We start from the raw sequence: 18,628 nt of genomic DNA, 5'->3' as shown, positions 1-18,628 counted from the left end.
TAACTGTGTTTTAGGTAATGATTTTAAAAATAATTAAGCTTCATTGCAGCAATAAAAAAAAATTTCTGATAACCATTTCCAAATATTACACAATGTTACGCTATTACAAAATAGTGTTAACTGAAAAATACCAGATTTCATTTTCAAGGCTACTTTATTCAGGCGAATACATTTTGTATTCACAAAATTATGGTTGGCATGTGCCCCAGAGTAATCCTCTCAAACCTTTGTTCCTTATTGGACATTCTTTTCATTAAACTTAAGTTAAAGCTTGGTCTTGTTACATTTAACATAGAATACCAGCGTAATAAACCTTGCTAAGCAACTCAGTGAGGTTAAGATTATTAAGTGTAAGACAGGCTTTTTTTAAAATACTTTTTACCGTTAATCTTCTGGTAGCAACAAGAAGAGTCGTTAAGCCTTGTTTATTTGTTTTTCGTGCAATTTTCGTTTGCTTCCACATTGCGAAATATTATGAATACATAAATGCATAAAACAGTCAAGGTGACAATCGTAAGTCATATAGACCATAAGCTTTAATAACTTGATAATGTGAGGCTTACATTTTTCTTGTTAAATTCGTTACCTATTCGTATTTCTGACTCCTTATGTATGTTCTGGATAAGTTTTCCAAGGTGGGAGCCGCAGTTTCCCTGAGAGCGGTTAAGCCTTTTTTGGAGAACAGCTAAAAAAAAAAGGGGGGGCGTAAACAAAAGATGTTGAACTAATTAAATGATAGATTACCATGCTAAAGTTATAGCTTTGTGTGTAGGGGTACCATGCTAAAGTTATAGATTGTGTGTGGGGGCTACCATACTGAAGATATAGATTGTGTGTGGGGGTACCATACTAAAGATATAGATTGTTGGGGGGGGGGGCTCAAATGTGTTTTTTTTTTTTTGTTATTGTTGTTAACATCGAGGGAGCCCCAGACTAGAAGAGTTTGAGATAAGAAGGTTGACGGTAAGATTAACCAAAGATATGCGTATTTATGAGTACAGAAGAAAACTTGTATAGCTACTTGACAAATAGTATTAATATTTCGCGAACGTAGAGGTCAGTGTAATAATAGACTTGGTGATAGTTCTGTGCATATAGTCATTTATAACTAATCATCAAATATCGGTGCAACCTAACATAAAATTTCAGAAACTGGGTGACATTAAGAATTTTGAGAAGTAATATTTTCACTAATTATGTTCAGAAATGTGATTTAAAAAAATCATATCACATTCCTGAATTGACAGAACCTGGATCGTCACATACCCAAGTGAAGCACACGTGTGGTCCCACATACTCATAAACAAAGGATTATAAAATAGACTTCACAAGAGGTTTTTCTCCCCGAGTTATTCAAACAAACGAGTGTTTGTAGTAACTTAAGTTGTCAGCAATTACATATTATGACTAATTGTGAAGCGGAATTTGGCTGTTATTGAAAATTATTTGGAGCTTATCCAACTTTTCGAAAAACAGGTTAAATTGGAATAGATATGAATAATGATCATATTACAGATCTGGATGCTAAGTACCAAAAATATCCTCATTAGTAAAGTAGCTTAGTGGTTATTGCATCGAGCTCAGTGGGGATTAGAGGATCTCGGGTTCGAAATTTGGCGCTATCAAACAGGATTAGCGTTTTCAGATGTAGAGTTGCTATAAGAGTGGCAATCATTCCAGCTGTACGCATCAAGTCATTGACCTCTGTTTTGCGGGGAAGGTTGTGTCTGAATCTGTGTGGTTTCTCATCTGTCAATTAGCCTGTTGTATGCGTAAAGGTGAAGGCCCGGCATGGCCAGGTGGGTTAAGGCGTTTGACTCGTAATACGAGGGTCGCGGGTTAGAATCCTGGTCGCACCAAACATGCTTGCCCTCCCAGTCGTGGAGGCGTTATAATGTGACGGTCAATTCCACTATTCGCTGGTAAAAAAGTAGCCCAAGAGTTGGCGGTAAGTGGTGATGACTAGCTGCCTTCCCTCTAGTCTTACACTGCTAAATTAGGGACGGCTAGCGCAGATAGCCCTCGAGTAACTTTGCGCGAAATTCAAAAATACAAAACAAAACAAACAAAGCGTAAATGTGAACAGACGAACAAATGTAAATTTTGAAACAAATAACTTGACGTGAAGTGTAGATTTTGTTTCGATTTTATTTCAGTGTTTCCTACAAAAGGTTATGTTTATTTGTTATTAAGCGAAATGTTACTCAATGATCTGTCTGTGTTCTGCCCACCGCGATTATTTTAAATCCGAATTTTTAGCGCTATAAACCACAGACTTTCCGTTGAGACGATTGGGGCGTTGACAGAAGGTATATATAAAACAAGTTTTAAACATAAGACAGCCACCAATAACATACTGATGACTCGTTATTTGCCCTGTAAAAAAAATTACAAAAAATAAGCCTTTTCCAAACTGATCTAACAAAATAATCAAACAAGTTTCTCTGCATTTGTGGAGTTGTTAAGAGATATAAATAAGAAATTTGATGTTATGGAATGACCGGGTCAATCACTGTTATCCGTCCAGTTGAAAATTATGGATTGAGTTAAACCGATTAACGAAAGATCGCAAACCGAATATGAAACATGAAGTTTTGGAAGTACCCAAAGAAAGATGGCAGTCAGTCACTTAGAAATATCTACACAAACTTATTGAAAGCAGGCCATGTCGATGTACTGAAATCCAAGAGAATGCCTGCTAGATATTACTTGTGAAACTAATTTGTGTTATTTTGAGTATCGTTTTTACGTTCGGTGATTGTAGAGGAACTTGTTCGATCATTTTGTAGACAAATAATAAGATCTAAGAAACTACAGTAGGGGCATAATACATTTATGATGATATGTAACTAAAATAATGAAAAGTTCAGGTCTTTATGAAAGCCAGTGTTAAAATTAGGACTTGAGATTATATTTGATCAGATCTCGTCGATTGCATTCTGAAAACCCATAATTTTACGTATTTTCCTTTCAGCTAATAAAAGATATAACAAATTAGCAACTCTTTCAAGGACGGCCACATTTCTTTGTCCATCCCATATAGATTATCCTTACATGGTATTCAGTATTAAAAAATAACGTTTAAGTGTTAAATGCACGAGCACAAAATTGTTCCGAGATCGATCAATTAGACCGACCTTGTAGCAAGAGAGTCTGTAATAATCAGTACAGAGTTTTGACTTAACTTGATTTTTCTTGTTACACTATATTGATGCCTATTCTGACGTGATCGTAATATTATAATATTTTAATTGCTTCTAGTTATTATGACGAAGCAATGACGTCGTGCATTTTCCATAAACATAGAGTAGATTGAGGCTTAAACTGACGTTAGTAATTGAGCAGTTGGTAGAGTTATCTTGACTGAAACAAGAAGAAAACAGATGAACAATTTGATGAGCTTCTCATTGTCTGGTATGGTATGTTAGCAATGGTTTATTGCCTTATTTTGGGCTTGTTGGGTTGAGAAACAAATGAAAGTGAGTGGCAATTACTTTTTAAAGTAAAACTCTCCGTCTTTGTTGATTTTTACCATGTATTATGCCTATTGGGTATCATGGTTATTGCTACGTATATGGCCCAGCATAGCCAGGTGGTGAGGGTCGCGGGTTTGAACCTTTATCACACTAAACATGCTCGCCCTTTTAGCCGTTGGGGCGTTAATATGTCCAGGAAATCCCGCTATTCGTTGGTAAAAGAGTTACCCGAGAGATGGCGGTGGGTTGTGATGACGAGGTTCCTTTCCTCTTGCCTCACACTGCTAAATTAAGGACGACTAGCGAAGATAACCCTCGTGTAGCTTTGCGCGAAATGCAGAAACAAACAAACAAAAGCTACATATATACTTTACCAACTCTGTGGTGTGTTTTTTTTGTGTGTGTGTACATCCTATTAATTGAAGTTGTAGGTTAAAATGAGTTTTTTAGTTCAATAGAAAACTATAAATAGACGTAGTATCTTTAATGGTGCTATTGTGATTAACTAGTCATGTATTTATTACAGCCATTTGATTTTTAAAATTTGAATGAAATATTTTAACACATTTTTGATATAGATTTGTTGGATTTGGATTGTCTTCCATGCCGTGATATAGGCTTGAGCAGAATATTATCATTAAAGTACTGCCATCTATTATCGAATAATAAAACTATATGGTAAACATTGAGCTATTTTAGAAATATCCCTTTGCAATTATCAGAAGGAATTCTTGTTTCACATATTTGGTATTCAGGTTGAAGGCTTTGAGCGCATTGTCCACATGTGTTTAGATGTAATAGTCTTAGTGGAGTATGTGTGTGGTGGGGAAGAGAGATTTTTATGTATTTATTAAATTGTGTGTGAGCTGGCTTGATGGTGAATGTAACAGACAAGCAAAAGTAAATAGCTATTTTAGAGGATTAAAATAACGAAATTATCTTAGCTCCATTGGGTCATTAGGGCGAAGGCGTATAACGCAAAAATTGTGGGTTCGATCCATACCTTGCTAACGTTTTCGTAGTTGCTTTTATGGAAAAGTACCTCGCGCAGTTCTACGTTGCTTTTTAGTTACGTAATAGTAATAATAAAAACAAATGTATTTATTTTAATATTTCATTATTTATCTGAAAGTTGAACTAATAAACTGGGTACCATACGAAGGGAGTTACCACTCATTTCTTTATGATAGCACAAAACTCGAAACTCTATTGGTAACGCTCTAGAGCAGTGATTCTTAACCTTTTTCAGTGTTTGCACCCCTTTCAAATCAGTAATCATTTCTCGCACCCCCTGGAAACTTAAATATAAAAATATAAAGCATACTCTTATGTAAAAATATAGATTTGCTTTAATTATTCATGGGCATCCTCGCACCCCTTGGGAATCATCTTCGCACCCCCTAGGGGTGCGGGCACCCCTGGTTAAGAACCCCTGCTCTAGAGGGTGACATTTATCTGCTCAGCACAGTGAAAGAGATGAGTTACTCATTCTATTTACTGGGAGATAGCCAGGTGGTTAGAGCTCAATCTGAGAGACGTGAGTTCGATTCCTTTTTTAACCATGAAGACTTTATAATGTGACAATCAATCCCACTATTTGTTGATAAAACAGTTGCTCAAGAGTTAGCAGTGAGTGGTGGTGACTAGCTGTCTTCTCTTTAGTCTTTCACATGTAAATTAGGGAAGACCAGCGCAGATAACCCTTGTATAGTTTTGCGTGAAATTCATACAAACCAAAGTTTCCTGAGAGCTATATGAAGCCTGGAAAGTTTGGACTAGTTTAGCAATAAATCCAAATGTGATAGGAAAGAATGAGATTCTATGAATGGTAAGGGAAATACACTTTGGTTTTTCATTCTCAAGATAATGTGAATTTTTAATTAAACTTCCTTATACGTAAATCCATTTGGGATATTTTTAAAATCTTGAAAAGTTACATGTTGTTATTTAGCTTATGATTTGCTTTCTAATCATAAATGATTAAGTTCTTTAAAAAAATTGTACTTTCGATTGTTTTTTATTGTTGTTTGAACCAAATTTGAGCTTAATGTTTTGGTAGCGTAGACACACATAATATATCGCTTTATTTTATCGGTACAGGACTGTTCCATAGGTGTCACCTTTGTTACATAACTTACGTAATTACGTTATTTTGAATTTCGCGCAAAGCTACACAATGGCTATCTGCGCTAGCCGCCCCTAATTTAGTAGTGTTGAGACTAGATGGAAGGCAGCTAGTTATCACCACCCACCGCTAACTCTTGGGCTACTCTTTTACCAACGAATAGTGGGACTGACTGTAACATTATAACGTCCCCAAGGCTAAAAGGGCGATCATGTTTAGTGCGACCGGGATTCGAACCCACGACCCTCGGATTATGAGTCGAACGCGTTAACCCACCTGGCCATGCCGGGCCGTAACTTACGTAATACCTCGAAAACAACGTATAATGATTTAGTTTGTCAATAAATATTGTGTGTATAATAGATGAAATAATAATTTATTTTAAAACAAGCCCCTACAGAAAAAGAAACTGAATTTTAACATTCGTGATTCCAAATCTTTCGTAAAGAAAAATATATCATTCTGCGTGTATACTTTATGTTGCTCTATGTAAATCTAATGTAATTCCAAATTCAAGGAATTGAGCAGTTGTATATATTTTGATTTTTGTGTTTGAGTAAAAAGATGTATATTATTTTGATCAAGAAATATAGGTATGTTTACAGGCCCGTATTTGAAAGAAGCAGGCGAAAGAAACAGAACTTGTACATAAACTGTCAACGTTATCAGTAGTCCTAGCATTATGCTTTTACCAGTTTTTAGAACACAAGAATCTTCATGATCAAAGCTAATTGTTTAGGTTACTGGAATGGCACCGATGTAGCCTGATGGTAAGCCTACAGGACTATGAATCTGAAGATGCATGGCTCGGGTATAGTTGTTTTAAAATCGTTCTCTGTGCTTTGTGGCCATGAATGCGTCATGAGAATGACAGTAAAATGCCAATATTAGATTTGAATAGCTGTCCAACATAGAGCGGTGGATGCTGTTGACTAACAATTTCCTTCTAATCTGTAGGTTTGTAAGTAGGGACAGCTAGTGTAGATGGTTCGGTATGGCTGGGTCGTTAGGGCGCTTGACCCGGAATCTCTAGTTCATGGGTTCGATTCCCCGTCATATCAAACATGCTCGCATTTTCAGCCGTAGGGGCGTTATTATGTTACGGTCAATCCCACTATTCGTTGGTAAAAGAGCAGCTCAAGAGTTTGCGGTGGGTGGTGACGACTTGCTGCCTTCCCTTTAGTCTTACACTGTTAAATTAGCGACGGTTAGCGCGAAATTCATAACAAACGCATTGTTTTGTAAATTACCAATCCAACAATTCATCATATTCATTTTAAAATTTACATGTTTTATAATAATTTTTAAAATACTAATATGGAAACACCATGTCATAAATCAGTTCGACTAAAAAGCTTCGTCAGTGTTTATTTGATAAATTATTGACGTCCTCTTTTAAAATGGTTAGAATAATGGTGTATTCTAATACCAAAGCATGTTCTCTTATACATTATTTTAGTTTGTTTATTCCCCAAAAGAAGGCCTAAGGCTGCCGAGAGCTTTCGCTTATTGAAACCCCTCGCACCATTGTACAGTAGTGTGTTGTCTGTTAGTCAGTCAATAGACACTACAGTGATGTAACATAAATTCCACTTAGCGTTACAATTTGTATTGTTATAACGCCAGTAAAGCATGCGCATGTCGTGAATCACGAGAATAATTATGCACTCCGTAGGCTACAACACAGCATGATATATGAACTTCAAAAGTAATAAATAAAAATATTTGTTATTCTTAATTTTGGTTTTATTTACTCTTGAAACAGAACGCTTCTGGGAAACCTGAGCATCTAGTTTAGTTTGGGCTTACGATTTATTAAGTGTAAAACAAAACCCTTCAAGATGTATTACACATTCGTATACAGATACAAACTTTTTAGCTGCTAAACTTTTTTTTTCTGCTATGTAGCACTTTTACTGCCTTATATTTTTTGCCTTACAAAACTTTCACTAACAGATTTTTGTTTTGTTTCAATAATTCATTCACGTTAATCACGTCTTCTCATAGAACTGAATCTGATATTATCAGTTAACTTTTTGTTTCTGTGTTTCTTTGTAAAAGTAATTCTCTAAGTTACATGAGAAGAATATTGAACAGGAAAACAAAGTTTTTTTTTATTAAAAACGAATGTTTGTTCATACAGTCAGTATAATAAACAAACAAACAAATAAAAAGAGGGTTTTGAGCGTTGGAGTACTACACGTATCGCCCCCCGCTAGTACAGCGCTATGTTTACGGATTTACAACGCTAAAATCAATGGTTCGATTCCTCTCGGTGGACTCGGCAAATAGTCCTATGTAGCTTTGCTATAAGAAAACGTACACACAAACCCAAGTACCAAGTTATTTCATCTTCTCTGTGTCATATTTTGTGTGTAATATGGTTGAAATACAATCGTGTGGTTTTGGAAGCATTTATGACCAAACAGTTCATTTTATTATGTATAAGTTTTGTATACACTGCAATAATACGTCAGTGTCGACGTATCAGTTTTAAATTGCTGTCCCTTGCTTTGATTTTCAACGCTACCTGGACGCTTTTGACTCCGTTGTCACTTGTGCTACAGATCTGTTACATACAGTTGACAGATGATAGAGAATTAGGGTTAAAGAATGATAATTATTTAGTCAAGACGCTAAATAATTCTAAAATGTGATTGTAAACAGTGTAGTGTACAAAGCGTAGGTTAATATAAGGTAACGTTATACTAAACTAGTACTGTATGTACTGTTTACAACTTTTAATATTTATATTTCTTGTAAAAAAATTTGATTTTTCGCTGCAATCTAGCGCAATTGAAAACGATTTTTTTTTCACGTTTCCCATTGATGAACTCGTAAACAAGAATGGTTAAGCAATAACTTTGACAAGTTTTTTATTTAAAAAATAAAATAAAAAGCGAGGCTGCGCGTTTTAACTGAGGTTGTTTCAATGACAAACGGAAGTTTCTTTAGGATAAAACCAAAACAGACGAATCCTAACACCATCACTGCCAGGGTAAACAGTAAGTTCCAAATGAGGAAGAAACTTGAAGTAAGTCTTCCGACAGCTACTTGAAATAATAAAAAAAACCAAAAACATACAGCAGTGAATGAACTGGTAGGGGTTGTAGTACTTGGAAAGCACGGTTTCTAACGGCAGAGAGAGAGAGAAAGCGTGGGTTGTGTAAACGAGCGCTTTGCCAATAGCAAGGTGCATGTGGCACGCGCTTTCAGGCTTAATTCTTTGTATAGCACAGTGAATGCGCTTGAATAAGCTATACACCCCTAGGAAACGCAAATGGAATAATCCATGTTTAAAGCTAGGGCGTCCTGCCTGCTTCAGTAGCCCATCTCTGACGTGTTTAGGGTTTTACATTGTTTCGTAGTCGAACTTCGTTAGATGAGAGCTCTAACAGGTTAAGTATCCTTTTAGTGCGTCACGACGTCCATATGTCCATGTTCACGTGAAGATGTTCCCTTACGATAACGTGGTCACGACCGATACTGCGCACCGAAATTTTTCCCAAGTCGCCAACGGTGCCGCGGTGAACTCGCTGGGCGCCAGCTGCAACCATGGAATGTCTTCTTATAATTTGCATTATCAGGTAGGACCCTTCATAATTCATGTTTACATGTCCCGCATGAAAATACTTCTCTAAAACGATGTTATCTTAATATAACGGTACGAATAGGGTATATCTGGGGCGAGTAGTTGGTTAATATCAACCAGTAACTCACCGAATCAAGTTTTAGAGAAATTGTTATTTGCAGGTGTTAGAAATTGTAGCATACGTATAACTAACATATTCAGAAAACCAGAGTGACATGTCGTGTTTTTCGAACAGGTGTTACGACTAGACGGTACCTATTATTCTGCTGTTGTGTTTAGGTGAGTTATGAAGAATGTAGCAAAGTCACACGAAGTTTGAAAGTCGTTGTAATACAAGAACAACTTTTAACAAATCCCTGTACGTTTCTAACGATGAAGAAGAAATGACTTAAATATTTAAATGTTTTGAACTACCATTGTGTTGATGCGCAGAACTGTTTTTAGTGCCACAAGGGACCGACAGTGGTGCATTTGTAAATATGTTTGTGATTCACCTCAGGAATAGTATAGTAAATTAACAAGAAAATCGAAAATAATGTAAATAATGTTATACATTACCAAAATATTCCTATCTTATTTGTGTGGAGTTTCTCAGTTCAGCTTAAAACATTCAGAGACTTACAATGACGATAATGGTGTACGTTTTGTGGCGCGAAATTTAGGTGTTCATCACTCCTCTTGTCATTGTTTATGTTGTATGGATGCGTATGATATATATATCTCAACACTTATTCTGTTTGCTACTGGTTATTTTAAGTATCTATTGTTACGTTTGACGTCACAGATTTTTGTTTTTGGTACGGGTATTCTACACATTGCATTGTGCTTGGTTGAACGTTGTTATGCGTTTCATCATTAGACGTCCATTACTGAGTTACGATTTATGTTTGCCACGTGATTTTTAGTTAATTGTTACCTTTGTGACTCTTTATTATTTTTCTTAGGTTTTTTTACAAGTGTTTTCTTACCTTGTACAGTCTAATTTTTGAACGTACGCATATAGTCGGCCTTGTGATTAACTTGTCATATTGTGGCTACAAAAATTATAGTTCTCGTCTAGTTACTTCAAAAGAAAAATCAGTAATTTATGCCTCGCAGTTTGAAGTTATAGGTGTATTATAAGTGTGACGGTCAAATCCCACTGTTCGTCCTTATCAGATGAGCCAAATGTTTGTACTGCCTTCCCTCCAGTTTATCACTTCAAAATTAGGGTCGGCTAGCGCAGATCTTCGAGTAGTTTTACGCGAACATAACAAACAAGCTCGCTTCTATTTTATATATATATTTATACATTGCACAGATTCGCTAGAAGATAGTAGCTGCTGATTGGGATGCAAGACGTTTCGTGTCTATTATTTCGCATTTGTTGGGCAAATGATCGGAGAGAAGTACACACTAAAGTAAACATGTAGATATTCCATACCACATCCAGGGCTTTGGTTATAAAGATAGTTAAGTGGTCATATATTTGTAACATTGTTTCGCATAAGAAGCTCGTAACTTGGAATGGTTGGTTGGTAGCAACTAATGTTTTATTTTTCGGAGAACGCGCACAAACGCCTTTCCCAGAATTTACCATTTGGAACATCATCTCTAATGCTTTAGGCTTAACGAATGTTTTAAACTTGAGCTTTGAGTCAATATATAAAAGATTTTTATTTCTAAAGAAATGCGCTCTTCCCAGTTTATTCATGGTAGTAACTAAAAGACAGCTTTATTCAAATTTATACGTAATAAAAACCCAACAATGAACGACACGGGCCTTAAAACTAAACATTTTATTCATTAGCCAAAGGTAGCGAACTAAACTGTGTATAAGATACCTGGTTGTGTTTTTTTCTACTAGTAAAGCCTTGTATGGTTGGTAAACTGTAAACAAATTATTGTTTGAAGGTAACTGAAAACTAGTTTTAAATTAATTTTGTACTAATGTTTCCAGATATTATTTGATGGTATTAGATAGTAAGGTAACAATCTCCTTTCATCGGACTTTGAAAAAAACCTTTGAAGTTATATCTTTGTATGGCCGTTTTGTTTTTTTTGCGCAATATATAAACTTGTAATACGTATTAAAAATAAAGTTCCGTGATAGCTCATCTATAAGCTTGAGGGCTTATGATGCTTAAGTTCTGGGCTTGATCTTTACGATGGGTACAGCGCAGGTATCTCATTGTGTAGCTTTGCGATATAAACAAAAAACCTTTGAATGAACCAGAAAAAACAATAGTGTAACAAACAGAATGTTTGAAAAGGCACTGCTTTCACTTTCACTGGCCCGATATTGCCAGGTGGTTAGGGTGCTCGACTCGTGATCTGAGGGTCGCGAGTTCGAATCCTATAACACCAAACACGCTCGCCCTTTTAACTGTGAGGGCGTTATAATGTGACTATCAATTTCAATATTCCTTGGAAAAAGAGTAGCCAAAGAGTTGGCGGTGGGTAATGATAAGTTGCTACCTTCTCGATAGTCTTACGCTGCTAAATTAGGGATGGCTAACAATTCACTTTTACAACTTATTCTTCAAAAGCGTTGTTGCTTTTGTTAATTTCATATTTTCTACTTTCAAGCATGTAGCTGATAATGTTTACATTTGTGAAAGACAAAAATAATGAACAAATTAATACTTTCTTTTGTTACGGTTTAAACAGTGTAGGCAATATGAAAGGTTTTTTATTACACATTTTGTTTGTTAACCCAAGAATATTACTGACCCTATCAGGTTTTTAACATGAATGTCTTAAAAAACTTTGGTACGAGATTGTGGTCGATGACTTGTGTTGGTTACAGGTCTCTTGTAACACAAGTCACACAAGCAATGAAAACAAGAGCTATCAGATGGATTCTATACCTTCTCTGTCGTTTTTTTTTTTGAGATTACATGCATTTTTATTGGATAACGTCAAATTTCAACTTCGAAAACTCAGAAAATTCGTATCATATCCAGAATGATCAACGACCTCATTCATTTTTTGTGACGTAATCTGAGGGTCGCGGGTTCAAATCCCCTTCACACCAAACATGCTCGCACTTTCAGCCATGTGGGCGTTATAATATGACGGTCAATCATATTTACAGACATATTTACGGACTTGGGGGGGGGGGTAATAAAAAGTGCCATCTATATTTCAATTAATTCCCTGGTCCCAGTGGCGCAGCTACAGTTATAAAAGCTTATAACGCAAAAATGTGGTTTCGATACTTGTGATTGGCGCAGCAGCACAAAATAACACATTGTTTAATTTTGTGCTTAAATATAATAAAAACAAACATACCAGTTAATTACCGCTAGAGTTATCTGTGTATTTATGTATGTATACCCCAAGGGTATCAAAACTAGTCAGTAGTTTCAGGGTTAAGGATAATTGATCCTTATACAGGGTGGCCCGTAAGTCCCTACCTATCCATATATCTTATGTATCCAGTGTATGTGTGTGTTGTTCCTCATTTCATGTACCCACGTATTTGTCACAATACGCTCTTCAAGTGTAAATGGGCTTACATCGACCATATTTCTCTGAAAAAAAAAACACATTTATAATACAAGCGTAATAGAATATAACATAATAACATATGGATGGGTAGAGACTTACGGGCCACCCTGTAGTAGTTCCACCCTAAAAGTTGGTTTAACAAGTCGTTAATATGTTGCATAATTTGCATGGGACATATAAAGAAAAAATACTCTGTTACCATGAGTACTACAACTTGTATTCGTACCGTGAATGAAATTATTGTAACAAAATCGTATTTCGTGTACAAATATACCTATTAGCTGTATGACACAGGTAACTGTGGGATTGCTTTCGTATATGTATGCATAGCGTGCAAAATTCGACACGAGATGAGTTTGGAAGTTCAAAACTTTACAGAAAGAGAAACTAAAATGTCGAGTACACGTGCTTGTTTGCTCTGCTGTAATGAAATACACTTCTTTGAAGTGTAGCTGTTTTTTTTTCTGGTGGATAGCTATGCTGATAATTACACGAAGCAGTGTTTAGAGATTGTCTAACTTCCTAACTTGTTATGAGTCGTTATTTCTCCCACGCATGCTTTAAATATTTCTGAGTTAGTCGCAATCGAAAACGCGAACATTTAGGCCTTGTGTTTGGAAAGAGACGGATCTCTGTTGAATGTTCTATGTCATTTGGGTATTCGAAATTCCTCACATCACTGAGTGTGTGTGTGTATTTGTAATACCTGGAATCTCATTGAATTCGTTTTTCACGCCATGATTGAGACATGAACGCTGAATGGGCTACTAATATCTGAATGTTCTATTGCTGAAATGTTGGATATAAAAGAAACATGGCTCCGTTCTAACCTATGTTCGACAAGGACTTATCATAACTATGTATGACCACCTATTTTTAGTATTTTTCCCTAGCCTAACACAACTATTATCATAGCAAGTAACTATGAACGAATTTTCATTATTTGCAGTCAATGGATGTAGCTTATTAGTTGCCCTCGCATCCTTTGGTCAGCAGTTCTAGATTAGGGATAACTACACCTAATTCTTGACTGTAGCTTATTAGTTGCCCTCGCATCCTTTGGTCAGCAGTTCTAGATTAGGGATAACTACACCTAATTCTTGACTATATTTAGCCCTGTATTGCCTAAGGTGCGACTAAGGTTTAAAATATTAAAATATTATATTGTTAATGAAGCGCTTATTTGTGTAAGCATCATTCTATTGCTGTCTGCATGTTATAGAACTAGCGTTAACAGTTCAGAACAAAGTGTAATTGTTACGTACTGCACGTACGGACTGTGAGAAGTTTGATTTCACCATCTCATTAAGTCTGTTTGTCCTTTAGCTTGACGTAGAATGATTAGTCTGTGGAAATGCTCCATTTGAGCGATATGGATATAACCGGTTTTTGTTGTTAATGTATTATTATCAGTGGTTAATAAAGTTGTGAGAATGAAATTAAGCAAAAAAAATTCGGAATTACTACGCTGGAACGCTGGGTTTGATTCCCCACGGTGTGCTGATCAAACATACCGTTTATATAGTTTCGTCCAATCCCCCCATTAAAATAGTTTTTGATGTTTTTATAAAGTTATATATTTTTCCCATTAAAATGACAAATGAAACGAACTCATTTGCTCATCACATGCTGAGAAATGGTGATAGTTCTGATGGAAGAATACTTTCTTCTTCTCTGTATATGTGTGTGTTTTATGTGCTTTTGCCACGGGATTGAACCCGAGATTTAGCGTTATAAACGCTGAAACTGTTGATCCAGTGGAGAATTCTGAGTATGAGCATACACACAAACGTTCTAAGTGAGTTACATTTTCGGTTCATGCATTGTTCGTTGTGAAGTGTACGATTTAAATGGATAAAGGTGTCACAGCTTTGTAAGTTTGTATGTAATATTTTAATTGGTTCGTGTATCAAAGAAAGGTAAATGCGATTCTTAAGGGGAGCAGCAGATAACGAAAACTGTGAGGTGACTTATCATGTGATAACGGAATTTCCAATTTCATTTGTTGTTTTTTAATTGAAATTTGCCCAGAACTCCTCGTGAGCTATCTGAGCTAGCCGTCCATAATTTTGAAGTTATAGACTAGGAAAAATACAACATTATCCGCTGCCGACTATTGAACTACTGTTTTTTAACCAACAACTTCTGAGGCTTGCCGTTAACTTTTAGTGCTCATACGACTGAAAAGAGGAACATGTTGAGCAACGAGTCTGGGCTTGGCATGGCCAAGTGTGTTAAGGCGTTCGACTCGTAATCCGAGGGTCGCGGGTTCGAATCCTGGTCGCACCAAACATGCTCGCCCTTTCAGCCGTGGGGGCGTTATAATGTGACGGTCAATCCTACTATTCGTTGGTAAAAGAGTAGCCCAAGAGTCGGCGGTGGGTGGTGATAACTAGCTGCCTTCCCTCTAGTCTTACACTGCTAAATTAGGGACGGCTAACGCAAATAGTCCTCGAGTAGCTTTGCGCGAAATACAAAAAACAAACAAGCAAGCAAGCAACGAGTCTAAATCCCTCTACTCGCAGATTGCGAATCGAGCGCCCTAAAAAGAATAAAAAAAGTAACTTGCACACATTACTAAAGAATATGCTAAGTAATTGACACTCAACACAAAATATCACATATGTTGGTTTTACTTGGGTACATTACGATTAATCCCAATGAATATGGGTGAAAATAGTTGTGTTATGGTTGCTGTTATTTCGGTTTATGGTAATCGAGTTGAGTAATAAAGTATTTCAGCACTTTATACATACATATCCATTTCGAAATAACGTCTTCTTCTTGGCTCAACAGTTAGCTTGAGGGCATATAACGCTAAACTCTGAGGTTTGATATCTGTAATGTGCTCAGCATAGATAGCACAATGTGGAACTTCGTGCTTAACAATCACGTGAAATAAAGTGTAAATTGTTGTGCGCTTACTTTCTTTTTTACACTTTCAAAATGTGCGAACATGTTTTGGTGTTGTAAATTATGGTGAATTACGACATATGGATTTGGTCATGGTGAATCATGAGACAGTGAATTATGTCGTCGATATTTTATGGCTGGATGCTTACGTTAAAGTCCGTTTCAAAGAAAGATATTGCTCTTACGAGTATGTTAAACAATAGAGAACCAAATAACGTGATATCTCGAAGAAATAACCCTTGAAAGATTTTCCGTATAAACCGTAAAACACGTTTAGTTAACACTTTAAGAACACTAATGCCACTCAAAAAACACAACCTAAGCCAATCCAGAGAAACATTGTCTGCTATGGTTACGAAAGAAGATTTTCTGACCTCCTCCCCTTAAAAAACAAAACAAAAAAAACTTGTGATTAGGCTTAGCATATCTGTTGAAACCGTTAACAGAGAGTAAAACGAGATTTCAAACTGACAAATGCTCACGAGCCAAAAGTTCATAAGATTCCATCCGCGTCTCGAAAACAACACCTGCTTTCATGAGTAAGATAACCGAAAAAAGTTGAATTGCAGAAATCCTTGTGTGACCTTTAACCTGTCAATTTTCTTTATACTGATTCAGTGTACATTGATAATTTTGATCTGTTTAAACGTGTTCTTGGAAGTCGACGCCCACGTACACTGAAAGGCCAGTCAAGGTGCGTGACAGTAATTTGTTACTATGGGAACTGTGAAATCAGATTGGTCTACTGTAGATATTTTTTTGTATTTCGCAAGTAGCTACACGAGGGCTATCTGCGCTAGCCGTCCCTAATTTAGTAGTGTAAGGCTATAGGGAAGGCAGCTAGTTATCACCATCCACCGCCAACTCTTGGGCTACTCTTTTACCAACGGCTAATGGGATTGACCGTACCGTTATAACGCTCCCACGGCTGAAAGAGCAAGCATGTTTGGTGCGACGGGAATTCGAACACATAACTCTCAGATTACGAGACGAGTACCCTAACTACTTGGCTTTGTTGGGCCAATCTACTATAGAATATCGCGTTTTATTCTCAGTAGCTGACAATTTAAATCATTTTCATGAAATTTTTCGTGTTTCTTGAAGAAGTAAAACGACCGTTATACATATCATTACTTAGTTGCATCACAGTCGAAGTTTTAATTTTTTTTTAAAGGGGGAAATTGCTGAAGCATTGTATTATTTTACCCCTTGAAAGATTGAATATAGACATTTGATACACTATGTTTAAAATTTATCACCTAAACAATCATATGTATTTATTTATATACGTATATAGAAGAAGTACTGTTACGTAAAGCATTACTTCAAAAAATTAAGTGTTAAAAACAGCTTCACCAAACCTTGGAGGACAAATGATTACTAAATGAAGAACAAAACTTTTAACTCCGTAAAATAAAGCTTTGTGAAGCTGACGAATGTAGCTTTTATATGGTAGACGTTATATTTCCACTATTATTGTAGGTCCTATTTCCAGCAGACATCACCAAAACCAGTATACATTTTGTACTCCCTCGCTTTCAGTGTAACTTGCACCTTGGTTTTCCATAGTATGGATCACCATGGGTATTCATGACCACCCAGAAAAATACCTGCAACAAGTCGTATCCCAATCGTGATAATCAAAGTGGAGTATATTTTAATAGGTAATGTATATATGTGTATACTCTGTATGAAGAGTATTAACGACAAATTGCATGTTTTGTTAGTGTTACTTTTTTTTTTCGTTAAACCTTTGAGTTTCACCTATTTTGAACTTATTGCTTTAACTTGCGATCATTGCTACTCAAGTGTTTTTTTGGGTATCTAAAGAGACCTAATAAACTTCTCGGTTTGAGCTCAACACTTCTGTATCGTTTTCCGTTGTAATACGTTACTGTAGTGTTCTAAAACTTCACTGTTTATTATTATTAACACCTATTAAATTTTGACAGAGTATTCTTGATCTTAGAGTGAAACTGCAAATCAAACGGACTGTTTAATTATGCTTTTGTTATTATTCTGTTTACAAAGTTCAGAATGGACTGTTTCATCATTTGGGTACCCTTGTTATTAATGGTAAGTTTGGCCGTAATCCCAATAATATCTTCCAAAATTTGACTAGCCAAGGGGACTTGGATTAGTTATAAATATATATATTACGCTAACAATGCAAAATAATGCGTGATAAAAGTATAAAATAATGACATTCCATATACTAATTAGTATAACCAATACGATTGATGAAAGTAACAACAAATAGATAATATAGTGTGCTTTTTTAATAGGACACAGAATTATATAAATTGAAATAGAACAAAGTGGTTATATATTTATTTCTAATTAAATATATCGTACATATGAGAAGGTCTGAATTTAAAAAAACTCGCTTAAAAACATTTTACGTATTTCGTGTTCAGAAGAGACGAATGTTATGCACTTGTATAAGCAGTTTGAAATACTTGACTTTGTCTTGTACATAAAACACAATTTGGAAACAAAAAATATTCAAAACAACGTATGAGTCATGTAGCAAAGTACATATTCCTATGTATTTACTTATATAGATTTCGTGTGTAGTAGTGCAGTTTATTAAGTTACTTTCTGAAGTACTTGATCGCTATCTTTCTTCGCACCATTTTTTATACAGTGTATTAACCAATATACAGAAAAGATATTCGTAAATCTGCAGGAATCTTGTTATATATGTTTTGTTTTCTGTAAGTAGTGTATTTGATTTTTGTTTTGTTTATTTTAGGTAAAGAACGCAAGCAGCTGCGTGTACAAATTTAATCTCGCAGCTGCGTTGTAAACGATATTAGTTACATCACAGAAGGCTTAAAAGCACGGTGATTCGTGTGGGAATTTTCAGAGAAAGTGAATCGATTCATTTCAACGTCAGTGGAAATATATTCAGGTTTTACCTGATTAAGTATTTACACCCGTACGTATAGGAAAATCTATTTGATAATCTGTATAATAACATTCCTCTGGTTTATTGACAGTAGTTAGTTGCCAATGACAACTCGGGTG

At 35.8% G+C, this 18,628-nt stretch overlaps 1 protein-coding gene across 6 annotated transcripts in view; it reads left to right on the top strand.

Annotated features, from left to right (window-relative positions):
- Positions 1–18,628, top strand: part of LOC143225048 (transcription factor 12-like) — a 124,676-nt gene that overhangs the window by 20,642 nt on the left and 85,406 nt on the right. Inside the window, exon 1 of one of the 6 annotated variants that reach the window (XM_076453738.1) lies at positions 8,734–9,188. The exons of 4 other annotated variants lie outside the window; for them this stretch is intronic. In XM_076453738.1, coding sequence (XP_076309853.1) covers positions 9,054–9,188 — 135 coding nt within the window. In that variant the 5' untranslated portion in view covers positions 8,734–9,053. Of the gene's footprint in view, positions 1–8,733; positions 9,189–18,628 lie in introns of those variants that run through there. One more of the 6 variants, XM_076453739.1, reaches the window with a different exon arrangement.

The sequence above is a fragment of the Tachypleus tridentatus genome, chromosome 9 (assembly GCF_004210375.1).
Source record: "Tachypleus tridentatus isolate NWPU-2018 chromosome 9, ASM421037v1, whole genome shotgun sequence".
In the NCBI taxonomy this organism is placed as follows: Eukaryota; Metazoa; Arthropoda; class Merostomata; order Xiphosura; family Limulidae; genus Tachypleus; species Tachypleus tridentatus.
This window is presented reverse-complemented; position numbering and strand designations above follow the sequence as displayed.